General features: G+C 35.7%; 1 protein-coding gene across 1 annotated transcript in view; it reads right to left on the bottom strand.

Moving 5' to 3' along the window:
- Positions 1 to 16057, bottom strand: part of LOC136025176 (connectin-like) — a 37832-nt gene that overhangs the window by 11678 nt on the left and 10097 nt on the right. Inside the window, exon 2 of the mRNA XM_065700947.1 lies at positions 10123 to 10978. Coding sequence (XP_065557019.1) covers positions 10123 to 10978 — 856 coding nt within the window. The remainder of the gene's footprint in view (positions 1 to 10122; positions 10979 to 16057) is intronic.

Here is a 16057-nt window from a genome sequence, read left to right as displayed (position 1 = left end):
AACGTTTTTTTTCTTCAAAACAATTTTTTTAAACATTTTTATTTCTTATTTGATACGTGTTATTTTTCTTCGAGACGTTTCCTCGAGATGGTTCCCCAAACCACTTACAGAAAACATGTTCAAACGGGGTGTTAACAGGTGATACTTTCTATAGGTCAGTAAAGGGATAAGGACAATTAAAGTCTATTGTTATTCATGATTTGACTTGAGCTAGACAAGGAAGGACAGGATAGATTAGGTATAGAAGCTAGTGAGGTGTTTTGTAAGCACAATTGCACAAATGATTTCACTAGGCAGTTACTGATTCCATAATTAAAACTGAATGACAATGATTCACCTTATAGTTTCTTTGGAAGGTATTTCTGAAGTACCTGTTTTATTCCCATATTTTTATTTAGTTTTTTTTTCCAAACTTCATTTAAAGCGCAGGAGAGGTTACTTCGGTTTGAAACAGCGAGTTCTACTTCTACTGACAAAAATTACCAAAAACAACTAAACTTCCTTCGCCATTTTTCATCCCCTGTACCTATTGCATGCAAACATGGCCTCATAGTTCTACAAAGGACACTCCATCATAACTTTAAAAACGCAAGAAAACCACCAAATCTGAAAAAAAACCTACAAAAACTCAAACGTAGAAATCGGGCAACAATAAATGATCCGGTTCCTTCGTAATCCTGAAAAGAACAATCCACCAATAACTATAAAAATGCAAGAAACCGCCGTTGAAAGGACAAAACATCAATAACTATAAGAACGCAAGAAAAGCAAACTGAGCAAAAATAAATGACACCCTTTCATCCTAATCCTGGAAAGTGTCCATTATTAAATACAAAAATGCAAAAAAACGAATCCAAAAAAGAACAGCTTCAAAAAACACAAACCTAGTAAAGGAGCAACAATAAATGACCCCCTTTCGTCGTAATCCTAGAAAAGGCAAACCATCAATAACTATAAAAACGTACGAAAACCACAATAAAAAACTCATACCTAGAAACTGAGCAACAATAAATGACCCGCTATCGTCGCAATCCTGGAAAGGACAATCCATCAATAACTATGAAACGCAAAAAAACCTCTTGGAAGGATTATCGATCAATATCTATAAAACCACAAAAAAAAAACAAGTTGAACTTAAAAGTGAACGTGGAACTTTTCATTTATTCTTTAATAGTAATTTCATAATTTCAATAGTAATTTATTCATTCATATTACCACTTGTTGTATGTTTTCGCTATGATTGTTTATTTAATTTTTGTTCGTTTTGGGTTTAATTTATTCTTTAAAAGTAATTTCTTGTAGTCTCTAGTTTGAATTTTACCGTTATTTGTATCTTCTGATCTTAAGTTTAATAAGGCCTTTACTTTTCTATTAAAAACTTCTCTTTCGAAAAGAGTTTTTATATTAATCCTCGAAAAGGACAATCCATAAATAACTATAGAAACGTGCGAAAAGCACCAAATCCAAAAAAAAAACAAAAAAAAAACAAAGACCAAGAAACTGGACAACAATAAATGACCCCCTTTCGTCACAATTCTTGAAAGGAAAATCCATCAGTAACAATAAAAACGCAAGGAAACCACCAAGTCTGACAAAACAACAAACAGTGACCTAGAAACTGAGCAACAATAAAGGATCCCTTTTGTCTTGATCCTGTAAAGGACAATCCATTAATAACTATAAAAACGCAAGAAAGCTGGCAAATCAAAGAAAAAAACTAGGAGGCACACACTTAGAAACTGAACATCAGTAAATGAGCCCCTTTCGTCGTAATCCTGGAGATTTTTGCAATCCAAGACAGTTGACGTTACTGCTGCAATATATGGCTAGTCTCTGGCTCCCTCTGGCACATATTACACTTCTTACTATTTTCGGATATTTTTGATAAGAATTATGCTTCAACTCCAATGATTTGTTTTCATAAGCCGTCCCCATCAGAATAATTCATGGCAATTCCAGGCCAGTGGCTGCCCTGTGGTACCCTAGGCTCTTTTCATGGAGACAACCTTTTTTGCATTAGCTGGGACTAGACCACCCTTATTGCATGGAACATATTTCATAGAGACAGACAGCAGATGGTCAGACACTCAGAAAAAACAAAGAGAAAGAGAAAAAACACATTTATAAACACAGAGATATGCAAACAGACGGTCAGACACTCAGGAACAGAAAGACAGAAACACACCAAAAAATACGGAAACAAGCACTGAGAGAGAGAGAGAGAAAGAGAGAGAAAGAAAGAGAGAGACAGAGAAATAAATACACATAAACACATGGAGACAGATAAAGAGACTGGAAAACATGCGGTCACGCACAAAGACACACATGGAGAGATAGAGAGAGAGAGAGAGAGAGAGAGAGAGAGAGAGAGAGAGAGAGAGAGAGAGAGAGGAGAGAGAGAGAGAGAGAGAGAGATGAGGGAGAGAGAGAGAGAAACACAAATAAGAGGATCCAGAAAAATTATGTCAGGGAGCGAGGGGGGATAGTTGCTCTCCGTCATGTTTGGCTCTTAGAGGGAACAAGAACTCTCCTGTTCAAATCAAATGAGCTTCTAAACTTCACACGACCACACCTCCCATAAAAACCGGATATGGTTTTTGGGCATAGGTTACAACCCTTACTCCCAGACTCTGGGGAATTGGGTCCTTCCCAAAGGCCTTATTAAATTAACTTTCGACGATTTTTGAAGAAATGGCAATCTAAAATTTTATCGGATTCATTTATGGAAAATAAAATCTAGGAGGGGTGACTATCCCCAGATCACTTTGACTCTTAAAAAAGGAACTAGAATATCTAATTTCAAATCCAAAGAGCCCACTCAGGAGTTTATGCGACCATCCTTTCCATAAAATTTTTATATGCCCTCAGGGCAAAACTTATAAGCCTTGCGTTGAGGGCTGTTGGGGAGCCCCACGATGTAATTGAGGATGATGAATTACGCACACGTGGGTGTTACGTAATAGTTTCGGGGATATTATTGTTTACTTACGGAAATTTAAACGCACATGTTATTATTTTCTCTTCGAGACGTTTTTTTCTTCGAGACTCTTTCAGTTTTATGATATATTTTTTCTTAATACGTTTTTTTTTCTTGGCTTTTTTCTTCAAGATTTTTTCTTCGAGAAGTATTTTTGAGACGTTTTTTCTTTGAGAAATTTTTTCTCTTCAACAGTTTTTTCTTCAAGACATTTTTTTCTTCAACACGTTTTTTTTCAAGTTGTGTGTTCCTTGTTGGAGACGTTACCTCAAGTCATTCCCAAAACCACTTACACAAGACATGTTCCTCTGCAATACAGGTGAAGGAATCGAACGTAAGACCAAAGATTTCTAACGGAACGAGGTACTAGTCTATTGAAGCAATAAGGTGTCAGTTTTAATATGTTCTCGTAAATAAATTCTATGCAATGTATTGTTTCCAATATGAATGCAAGCAACCTGGTGTGAAGTGTCACTGTATCGTGACAAGTTCATGTGCAATTGTTAAGCCGTGAGATAAATGTTTCCAGGAATTTCTTGGCCCTACTGCAAGAGTTGGCTTTTCAAATGGACTTAGCGATATACATTAATAAGCAAGTCAGCATGGAAATCCAAGAAGGATGCTAACAGATGATACTTTCCAGTGGTGATTAAAGGGAAAAGAATTTCAAAATTCATTGTTATTAATTCCTTGACAAGAGCTAGACAAGGACAAGTTAGGTTAGATATTGAAGTCAGTGAAGTCGTTACGCAAGCATCAACAAGCGAATGATGTTACTAGGCAGTAACCGATCCCGTGTTTAAAACTGAATGACAATTATTCACCTTATCGTTTCTTTGGAAGGAATTTCTGAGGATTCTGTTTTATTCCCTGTATTTTTCTTTATTTTTTTCTCAAACTCCAATTAAAGCGCAGGAGAGGTTAGTTCAGCTTGAAAGAGTGAGTTCTACTTCTGCTGGCAACAATAATCAAAAGTAACTAAGCCTTTCTCGCCATTTTTCACCACCACTACCTATTACAGGTAAACATGGCTTCGTAATTTTGGAAAGGACACTTCATGAATAATTATAAAAACGCAAGAAAATCACAAAATCCAAGAAAAAAAACTAGAAAATGAACAAAAATAAATGGCCTCCTTTTGCCGTTACCCAGGAAAGAATAATCCACCAATAGCTTTAAAAACACAAGAAAACCACAAAATTCAAAAATAACACGACAAACACAGAACTAGGAGCTGAAAAACAATAAATGACCCCCTTTTGTCGTAATCCTGGAAAGAAAAATTCATAAATAACTATAAAAACGCAAGAAAACACCTGGAAAGGACAATTCATCAATAGCTATAAAAAGCAAGAAAATCAAACTGAGCAACATTAAATAATACTGGAATAATCCTGGAAAGGACGATCCATCAATAACTATAAAAATATAAGAAAACCACCAAAACCCCAAAAAAAGCAACAGAAAAAGTAAATAACAACAGTAAATGACCCACTTTTGTTATAATCATAGGCAGCGTAATAGCGCTACCTACATTAAGAAGGATTTGGGCACAGTGTGGTTTTTTTCTTAGGGCACTTTCTATCAAAGAACTGGTCGTAGAAACTTCCAAAAGGTCTCATTAAATTGGAAATTTACACGGCTAGCCCCCATTTTAGCAGTCAAAAGTGATTGAAGGGCAGCTAACACCCTCCCGCCCCCATCCTTCCCCCAACACATCTAACAAAATTTTTGAGATAGCATTTTGTTATCATAATTGAAAGGTCTGGAAATTATGTCTTTGAGGATTATAGCCCCCTGCACCGGCCCTCAGAGCAAGGGTTGTAAGTTATGCCCTTGGGGTATATACGGTTTACATAGGAATCCTTATTGTATAAACTTTTGAGGGGGCTCACAGGATTGGTAATTAGAAGTCTTAGTGCCTCTTTTACGATTAAAAGTGATCGGAGGGTGGTTACATCCCCCACAAACCTCGTATTTTCTTCAAATTCTTGTGATGGAAATTTTGAGAACATCATTTGTTGTACTAGAAACTTTGAAAAAGGTCCATTCGATTGGAAGTTGAAGTGCCAATTTTAATAGTCGAAAGTGATTGGAGGGCAACAAATCCCTCTTTTGAACTCGCTATTTTCCCAAAGATACTAAATAAAAACTTGGAGATAGCTATATTGTTCAGTGTAGTTAAAATGTCCGGAAATTATGTCACTGAAGACCTCAAGGCAAAGCGTTGTAACTTATACCCTTTGGGCATATAAGGTTTTCTTATAGAAATGATGGTCGCATAAACTTCTGAGGGGGCTTAGTGGGTTGGTAATTAGATTACTCTAAAACCATATTTAAGATCCAAAATGATCGGATACAACCCCCCTCCCGCACACACACATTCAAACACACCGTATTTTTTCAAATTGCACCTTGTGGAAATCTTTAGATGACCGTTTGTTGTCAAAAAAAACTTAAAACAATACTCATTCGTTTGGAAATTGAAAGAACCTTTTAATAGTAAAAAGTGATTAGAGGGCAACAAGCCCCCCCCCCCCACATTTCACAAGCCCATGAATTTCCAATACATATTTAATCAAAATTTTAATATATCCATTTTATTCAGCATAGTTGAACGGTCTGACAGCTATGTCTTTGGATCAATTAAAAAGAGTATAAAATTCTGAGTGATCGTTGTCCAGTTAGGATTGAATAAAACTGGACGATAATATGACGCAACTAATAGGCATAACAATCACCTGCATCTTAAAGAAACTTAATAACACTTGAGTTTTGAGGGAAACGCCGTTAAACGTAATCGTGATCTTAAACCATTAAGGAAAGAAAGAGCAGTTGCTATGGTTGCTTTTGAAACTGGAACCTCATCACTACTGAAAAATCCCCCTTTGGAGAATTTCCCTCGGGAAAAACGAAAAATTGGAAAGTTATGCTTTGTATTTTTTTTTTTTAATTGGCTTTGGTCCAAACTAAAAAATATGAATATAGATTCAGAGGCAGAGGGGAGGATTAACCTTAAAGTTAAAGAAAATCAGTCTACAGAATATGGGTCTATTGAATATTCTTCTTTTGCTAAAATATTTTCTAATGTGATTCGTTGCTAATTGGTAATCTTGAGTTTAGTAAAAGCTATATATCCTGAAACAATGGAAAAGTTAGTTTTATTATCACTAACTAAAATAAGAAAAAAAAAATAGAACCAATAAAGAAACTAAAAAAAGAGTAAGCAAAAAAAAATCAAGATTTGTCATTTTGAGGCCAGTCAAAAAAAAAGTCTACTAAGTCTTAAAAATCCAAAGTTTGATTATTTCGATTGTATTTGGGACCCAAAGAAATTATTTTCGCACGAAAAATAGCCTCTTCAGACACACAGATTAGATATATAACAGTCTTAATCACAGCTATCATTTTTAATTATTTTCTGCTTTAACATTTTTAAAATTAAACAATTTTTGTAAGATGCATCAATTTAATAATCCCTTAAAAGTATTTTAACTGTAAAAGGAAGAAAAAGCTGCTGGGCTAAGGCTGCTTGACATTGAAGTTGGATGTGTCAAAAAAAGCTATTTTGTTTATGAAAAAAATGTCTACTTTCGTGTTTCTTTGCTTAATTTCTCTAACAAAATAAATGTGAACACAATTTGAATTTAGTCGGCTTGTAGAAAAGTTTGTATGGAATATGAATTCTAATTGATGAGATGATGTTTTTGATTCTAATCATGGAGTGCGAATCATGAAATCTGAAGTGCATGAAGTGCAAAATAACCGTTCAAGTAGGAATTAATCTTTTTATTAGACTGTGACAAAATCTCAGGATAGTTCCATTACATACACAGTGATCTTTATCAGCAGATAAATTTTCTGGGGGGGAGGATTTTACACAAGGGTATTTTGTGTAAGGGCAAGGAAGCGTGGTAGAAAGAGTAGACTAAGATGTAGTGAATAAACCTTTATTTTTGAATATCCATGCTGCTAGGGATTTTTTTTTTCAATTCCTTTTGGTCCAAAATTAAATAAATCAAAAATATTTCACTAATTAAGGGCTATCGGTTGGTTTGCCGATTAGACTTTAAGGATTTGGAATTATACGAAAAAGATTATAGCTGGTGTAAACATTATATTTACCCTGATTTCACATACATCATATATAAAAGGTGTAAAGAATAAGTGCATATATGGAAATGTTCAATGTACTTCTAAACTACTTGTCCAAAAGTTATGAATCATTGTAAATATGCTGTAATTAAAACTTTAAGAAACAAGGACTGATTCTTTTTCTAAAAATTTAGAAAGAAAAAATCGTAATTTTTTTTATTAATTGACGTAAACAATTTCTGAGCGTGTACCCCACTCATTCAAGTCCCGAGCTGTACCAAATTGAAGCAAATGCAATTTTTGATGATCAAAGACCCTAGCTCCTCACGATCTCTCCAGAGTAAAACTAGGACAATCAAGGTGGCCATAAAGCGGTTTTTTTACCTAGAAAAAGAGTTCTTAAAACAGGTCTTTTAAAGGTATTTTGAAAGCGAGTTATTTCTCATTTTCCGTTCCAAAGTTAATATAAGGTTTGTGCTATATACGAAAGAAGATTCGATACCATTTCAATGATTAAAATTTAAAACAAATCAATTTATCCGTTAGAATTGATAGTTCCAAGTAATTCTAAGGAAACTTTTCCTAAAACCGACTGAATTAAAATTGTATTTATTTTTATTTTAGAAATTAAGGACAGAAACAATAAGGCAAACATTTTTGTCATGAAGAATATAGCTTTTTTGACACATTCCAGTATTATGCAAAGGAGCTGTACATCAATAGCTTTTCTTCCGTTTATAGTTAAAATATTTTTAGGGGGTTATTAAATTGATAAGTCTTATAAAATTGATTATGTTTAAAAGATGTTAAGACACTAAATAACTATAAAAAAAATTCTGGAGAACTAGCCTGCCATACAGCTAATCTAAATATTCTTAGAAGATATTTTTTCCTGTGAAAATTATTTCTTTTGGTCTCTGATACAAAAGAAATAATCAAACTTTGAATACATTTTGACTTAGTAGCATTATTTGTTTGGCTCACTTTGAAATAATGAATCTCATTTTCCTTTTTTCATATACTCTTTTTCATTTTATTTCAATGTTCTATTTTTACTTTATTTCTTTTTATAGTCATTGGCATTAAATCTTAACTTTTCCGTTGCTACGAGATATACAGTTTTACTAAAGATTTTTCAAGATTACTAATTAGATAAGAAACACATTAGAAAAAAAATTAGAAAAAGGATATTTCCCAATAACGTAGATTCATTTTTTTAACTTTAAACTTCTGTAGGGAAATCCTCTCCTTAGCCCTGGCACCTATATTAATAGTTTTAAGTTTAGACCAAACAAATTTTAAAAAACTGAAAGCATAACTTCCCAAAATGATTTTTTGTTTAAAATTGTAGTGATAGTTCGCAGACTGGTAGTTTTCACTCCAGTTTTTCTATAATTTGCCAAAATGTAATCTTTTCAGAAAGGTTTCGACCAAATATAGGACATGTACTACACAAGTAATGAAAATGGCCATTTCTTATGTTACAAAACAGATAATTTCTTATAAAATTTTCTTCTCACATGGTTCTAGTGTAAATGCAGCAAACAGTAATTTAAATGGTAAGAATAGCAGCACTGTTTAAACTAAATTAGAATACAATAAATAGTCTTATAAAAAAAATTGCGTTGGATTGTTGGAAGTTGGGAACACAATGGCACAATAATAATCAAAACTCTAAAAAACTAAAACTGTTGTATCAATAGACATATCAAAAGATTTAGCTTTTTGGATTTTTCCAATATGTAAGACTCATTGAGTTTAGTACTACCTATCAAACGCTACGAGCCTGAGAAAAACCTATCTGATTTTTTAAAAACAGGAAACACCCCTCCCACCGAAAATTAAATTAATCACAGCTAAAAGCACACCATCAGATTGAGCATATTAGAGAGCCATAATATATAGGTTTCAAGCTCCCATCCGCAAAAATGGGGAATTTTGTATTTTTTTTGCCAGAAGAAAGATCACGAATATGTGTTCAATATTTTTTACCAGGGGTGATTGCACCGAACTAATGGTCCTAAAAGACTGGGAAACCATATTGGGAGCTCATTAAAAATGGAAGTTAAAAGTTCTAGTGTTCTTTTAAGTAAAAAAAAAGATTGTAGGGTAGCTAGCCCCTTCCCACGCCCATTTTCCCCCCAAAGTACTCTCAGTAAAATTTCTATACATCTAGTTTGTCTTGTGTCGGTGATCCAATAAATAGGGCACTGAGAGTCCATGACTCTCCCCCCATAGCCCTTGAGGATAGGTCTTTAAGTTATGAAATTTGCGCATTTTGTGTTTAGCATTTGTTATTGGGAAGCAAGCAACCATTTTTCGGTTAGCGGAGGAAAATTTTTGGCTGGGGGAGTTTTCCTCGGGGAGAATTTTCCATGGAAAGGGAACATTTCATGGGCTTTTCAGGGGAATTTTTTCATTGGGGTAATTCTTAAGAAAACATCGTGAAAATATGTTTCTTCGTCTTACTTTCTCTTTACCAACTTAATTTTAAGTAGAGATGCTAAGGGCAATTGTCTGGGGTAAATTTTTACCCAGATTGAATTTTCTAGAGGATATTTCCTTTGGGAGCAATTTTTCCGTGGATGGATTGCCCCCTCTTCTGTACCTCAATCTTTATGATAAAGTTGGAATGTTTTCCAATTCTTTAAGAGCAATTCCTGAAACACAATGGTCGTTAATTAGAAAAATAAGAATCTTTTTTTAAAATATCGAAGAACTTTAGCGTAAAGAGCAAGGGATTAAGGTGGAAGGGCACCCTTACATACGCAATAATTTCTGTTTGTTTTGAGTTTTTATATAGCTACATAGTTTCAGTTAAAAAAATTTGTTCGTTTAATTTTAATAAAGAAATGAAGTTCCTTTCAGTTTTATGTAATTGTGAATGGAAGATAACTTCATTTATCGGGACATTGAAGGATATAGAAACAGAGAGAGAGAGAGAGAGAGAGAGAGAGAGAGAGAGAGAGGGGGGGGGGGGAGAGAGAAAGAGAGAGAGAGAGAGAGAGAGAGAGAGGCAAAGGGAGATGAAGAAAGTATGTAAAGCTTACTAAAAAATGCACCCGGCTCAATTGAAGATATGCCACAGGCACTCAAGTCGATACTTTGAATATTTCTTTGCTCGCCAAAGGAAAACGTGCCTGTCTTAATGCTTCCCAGGGGGTTGCCTCTAAAATTGATTACTTCAATCAGCTGCAGTTCTTTAAACGGTAATTCCGGGCTAATTGATGTTAGTAAAGACTGCTCAACGGAGACGCTGACCAAATTAGGAAAGAATCGTAATTTAGGAAATTCTGTCTCTATCATATTATAATCTAGATTCAAAATTTCTAGATTGGATAAGGCAAGACCTCCCAAATCGGTAATATTTCTTAGCTTGTTATTGTTTAGCCTGAGTTCCCTTAAAAAAGGAAATTCATTTAAGCTTTTGAATGGAAAACGCTCCAGTTCCGGCTCATATTTAATTTCTAAGATTTCTAGTTTTGGTCTTGTGAAAGTGAAAGCATTTGGATCAATATCATTAATTCGGTTGTTATACCACGTTATTTGCTTTGGTTGTTTATCAGCAAATATGTTTTCAGGAATTATTCTCGCAGTTGAGTTCGATATCGTAATTTTTTCTGCCAGATATGTTGGAAATGTTCGGTTGAAATATGAAACAATCTCGTCTGCATTAGACACTGTGTTACAGATGAATGATGGCAAGTAAATATCGTCATTATGAGAGCATGAACAACTTATTGGTTGATTATCAATGTAGAGTGGACGAGGACAGTATGGATAGTTGTCATCTCTAGGTACATCTTTATTATATGGAATTCCATTAACAAGTTCATATTTTACAGTCAACTGCTCTGCACCATCTGCAGCAAGAATTGATAGGAAGAAAAACACTTCGCGTAATACCTGAAAGAGAATTTCCTACTAAATAAACATTGTCATTATTGATCTTCAAATTAATTTCACTAAAAAGATTTTAAAAATTTTAGTAGCTCGGGTAAAACTCTTAGAGCAACTTCTGTTGCACGATTAAAATTTGCATTTTCATAAAATAGATTCATCAAATTGTAAATATAATTATAATAACTAAAGAAGGAATGACATAGCGGTTTTCAATAGTTACTGAAAATTAAAAACGCGAGATTTTTTACATGCGGCTTATTAAAGACCTTCAGAAGTTAATTTGACCAAGTCCATGTTTCTTCTTTCTGTTTTGGTACTAAATCAACAAGATTGACTCTCAAAGTTCTACAATTACAAGAGTAATACCTAGTTGTAGAGATGAATACCTAAAAATTATAAAATATTTTGCCACTAAAGAGATTTTTTTAAAGCTTCTTCAAAAAGAGCAGTCTCCAATAAATATTAGTTTTTTTTTATGCTCAAGAATTCGAGTAAACCTGAGAATTCTGGAGAATTTCCTTGAGATTACAGATGCTTCAAATGTAAACTAGCTGATATTGATTCTATTTCTTTTACCCGATGTTTATCTTATGGACTTGATATCGCATTGCTTAACTATGACCGAACCGCCCGAACAGAATTCCAATAAAAGAGCTAAACGTGGTATCAGAAGAAAAGAATCAGAGGAATTACCTCCAATTAGTAGAGAAATTTCCTGATAGGATATCTCCCAGTATATTATTTTACTTAGCATTAGCAGCATGGAGGTTCAAGGTTCTGCTCTGCGCCGACATCTCTCATTTTTTTTTTTTTTTTATTTATGCATTCTATAGTTGATGAATAGTCTTAACAGAAGTCATTAATCAAAAATTACATTTAATTATCGAAGACATTTTCTTGAAAATCACTGCTGGCGTAGAAGTCTAAACCAAGATTCTCTGGTGATTAGCTAAAGTTTCCAATAACACCACCAGTTGATCATAATTCTACCGATCACGAGCGGCTGCTTTATTTTTTCACGTATAAACGTGTTAGGGATCTTATCAGTCCACTAGGTACTAATAATGGGCCAAAGACAGATATTCTCACAACCCTGGATTCGTTAGTCTAACTGTGCTGAAAGCCGTCAACTCCTGCAGCTTTGCCATTCTTAAGCTTTTGCAACACTGTCTTCACATCAAGCAAGCTTGTGGGTTCTTCGCTTATGTTAAGTGGGGAAAATGTTAACTTAGCCGGAGGATATACAGGGTTTGTAAGCCGAAAGTTCAGAACCTCATTAAAATATATGTTCCGTCTCTTATTGATGTCTTCCTTTTTTGAAAGCAGTTGGCCAGCCTTACTTTTTATCGCAGTAGCCGACTTTCTGAAATCTTTAGTTATTTCCTTTAAGATACAATAGACTGTCTAGCTGTCACCCTTGCTTGCAGCTGCTTCTGCTTTAACTGCCTTTTTCTCAAGAAAGAGCCGTTTGTCCCTTCCTTTAGACCTCTTCACGGCCTTGTGATCTTCCTTGCATTTGAATTTCAAAAGATCTTTCTACTCGACAGTGGACTCACTCTAATACGATTCTAACATGATTTTACCCTCTTTTCGGTCGTTCATGAGTTTCCAAGATTTGTCCCTGATTCACAGCTCACTTATCTTTTTCGCTCACGTAATGATTTCTTTAGCGGCACTCCACACACATTTCAAACGAAATCTCCATCTCTCGTTGACAGATGCAGTTGTGTCTTAAGTCGAAAGACATACAAACCTATTAGCCAGATTTACACAGTATTGTTGTCGAAGCATCTTGTCCTGGAGCTTCCAGACGTCAAAAGACATGATAGTGTTTTTGCATATTATCATAGTCTTCAGCCTAAGCTTGAAACTGACAATCAGCATTTGGTGATCGGAGTCTGAATCTACACACAGTAAGTTCGAACATCCTCCAACGATCATGTAAATTACTTTTCCACTATTATGTGGCCTATCCGGCTTCTTGTAGCAACGTGATTTAAAGTCCAAGTACATTTGTTTATTTCACGGGAGACTATGAGCCACCTTCTATTAGGCTATGGCTAGCACACATACAAAACAGAGACATTCCGTTTTCATTGATAACAGACCATGTTGGCTCAGAAAACCAGGCTCAAAACTGTCATCACTACCAACTTTTGCATTAAAGTCATCACACACTACTAATACATCGCGCTCAGGTACTGTATTGACTAGTTCGCGCAAATCACTATAGAAACTGCTCTTGATGTCCAGGCCAGCACTGTTTGTGAAGGCATATGCTGCAACAACGGTAAGTTTGAACAGGGAGCTTTCAAAACGGCCTTAAGCGTTCTATCATTCTTAGGTGCAAATTTTAACATCGAATTTCTTGCTTCTTTATTGACGACTAGGACAACTCTGGTTTTGCGTCTCTTCTCTTTACCTGAGAAGTATACTTCGTTATTGTCGGCATATATTGAATCTAAGCCTGTCACCCTGGCTTCAGAAAGAGCTGCTATTTCAATCTTATATCTTATATGATGTATTATATAATTCCCTCTAGTAGACCCGATTAAGTGTTTGAGGTTTAACAGTCATGAAATTCCAAAACACAAAATTAAAAGGTTTATTTGCAATCAAAAACCGTGTCTAAGGATGGTCAGTAGTCGATTCCTGAGAAGTCAAATTAGATCAAAGAATTTATGCTGTCGTTTTGAAAATCCTCCAAAATTTTACAGGGACAGGAATTAGCCTATCGCCCAATCTTCCTCCTTGCCTTGGGACAGGCTGCTCCCCAGGCCCCGGGAGGCAAAGATCCTAACAGGCGGAGATAAAAGTTGAACACGTCAAAAAAGACAGTGAAGAAACAAAGACACTCATGGTTAGGAACCTTGTATCACATTTTGTGTGGCAAAAATGTCCATGTAAAATGTAAGGCTTATACAGGAATAGTATCAACTTTGTTGCCATTTATACTAACAACACACATGACTTTTGGCTTGAAAGTTCCACTTTTCTCAGATTCTATACCCAGCATAGGACCTGGTTCAAACAAAGTTTTAGAATTAGATCAAGTAAAAGTATTTCCACTTGGCGAAACACCAATGTAACCCAAGTATGACTTACAAAATATGGGTCAGTTGTCACGGTCCGTTGCATATCCAAACTTGCCACTTGGAGGAAAAGTTGCTATGATTTGGGAAAGCTGAAAGTTGCTGGAGATGATTTCCGTTGCAGGAGCGAATTTACTAGTGCAGCTCAAAAGCAATAGCAGTGAAACACTTGAATTGTCAATAAGGAAAAGCAATCTTTGGAAGTATTTAAGACATATTTCCTTAGAAAAAAATATGAGGGTTGATCCTTAACAGGAAGCATTTGCAAAGTACACCATGGACCTGGAAAATGGAAATCTTCCCAAAAATCACATCCGTGAGTTCGACTTACTGGAAGATATAATTTCCAGTGGTAATTTAATTGAGGAGGATTTTGGAGAATATCTGGCAAGTAAGAACTTCAATATAATGAAGGATTACATTATTTCAGCTTTCATCAACAAAGAAGTCAGTAAAATAAATACGAAAACTGTCGATCTCCTCCAGGGAAAACACAAATCTTATGAAAGTTATGATTCTGTAAAAGACAAAGCGAAAGGAGGAATTAAACTTACTCCAGAATTCTTCAATTCAATTGATACCGCAAATTTACCACACTATGTCTTATTTCCCAGTCTTCAAATAGATTTCGTACCGTGAACAACTCAATAATAACATTTTTCTGGATTTTAACAAAGCTGATTTTGCAATCTCTGAACAAACGAAGATCTCTTACGAAACCTGTCTGACTAGTTTTTTAGCAAGAAATTAGACACTTCATTTAGCCATCAAGCAGTAAGAATATAATTAGGAATTCCGATATTTATAGGAAATCACGCTCTGATAGAGGTGGCGAGACTAATTATTCATTAGAATAACTAATTATTCAGTGGCGAAGAATTCCGATATTTAGAATTCCGATAGAAGCCCCCCTTGCGAACGATTGCGTTACGATAAAAGTGAGAGGAGAAAAGTAAGCAGAAGGGCGGGGGAGAGCTGTTTGCAAGAGCCGTGGTACCCGCCGGGCTTGTCCCTTAAATTGCGGGGACAAGGTAGGCAGCCTCCAACGCTTCCCTTACTTCTCTCGCAAGTGAACCTTCAATCTAGAGAAAATGGGAATTGGCAATTGGCGCGAAAATGAACTTTTCTACAATCCTATCCTGTGCTTTGTACAGAAAAATCTTGCAAAAGGAGTTTCGCCCGATACGATAAAAGAGTACTTGGCCGATTTCTTCGAGTCTTCTTCTCTTGGTGAGACCCGTAAATTGCTTTTTTTAAATCTTTTTCCGAATGAAGTCCCATCGAAGCGCGTAGGAGCCAATGCTGCATTAAACTGTGCTTCGGACATTATTTCTTCGCTTGTAAAGTGCGATTCCCAGAACATAAAGCTTCCGGACTTTGTTATCAAATGTCCCAGCAAAGTGCCAATGATCCCTGTCGATGCCTTCAGTACCCTCAGTGCCAAGGGGAATTCTTGCCTTGAACAGCTGCGTGATATTGCGTCAAAGGTTACAGAGGGACAGTGTACGCTTGTAGCCCCCACTCAAAATACGAAAAAACCATCCTACGCTGTCGTTGTAAGAAACCCACCCCCGGAGCTCAGCGACCCTATCCTTCGTATGAAGAAGCTCGAAACGTTGGATGGTCACGACGGAATCATAAGTCTAAAATCTAAGCCACATAGCAAAAGCTGGGTTGTGATGGTACGCGATAAGCGCTCAGCCGACTCGCTTGCTGAAGCTGTTACTAGCTCCATCCCTAACGTTGGAGCCAGAGTGATTGATAAAAAGCCTTTAGCTGTGGTCCGGGATATACCCCATAATTATTCAAGAGCTGATTTGGAGGCCTCAGTGGAAGGACTTATTAGTGCTAGTCAAATCGGCGACTCTCGTACTTTTCGCCTCGAGTTCGTCGACAAAACCGCTCTGAATGCGGTTCTGGAGTCGGGAATCCGTATTGGATATGAAATTTTTCGCGCTAAGCCCTTTCAATCCATTCCGCGTCGATGCTT

Source organism: Artemia franciscana, chromosome 3 (assembly GCF_032884065.1).
Source record: "Artemia franciscana chromosome 3, ASM3288406v1, whole genome shotgun sequence".
NCBI classification, from domain to species: Eukaryota; Metazoa; Arthropoda; class Branchiopoda; order Anostraca; family Artemiidae; genus Artemia; species Artemia franciscana.
This window is presented reverse-complemented; position numbering and strand designations above follow the sequence as displayed.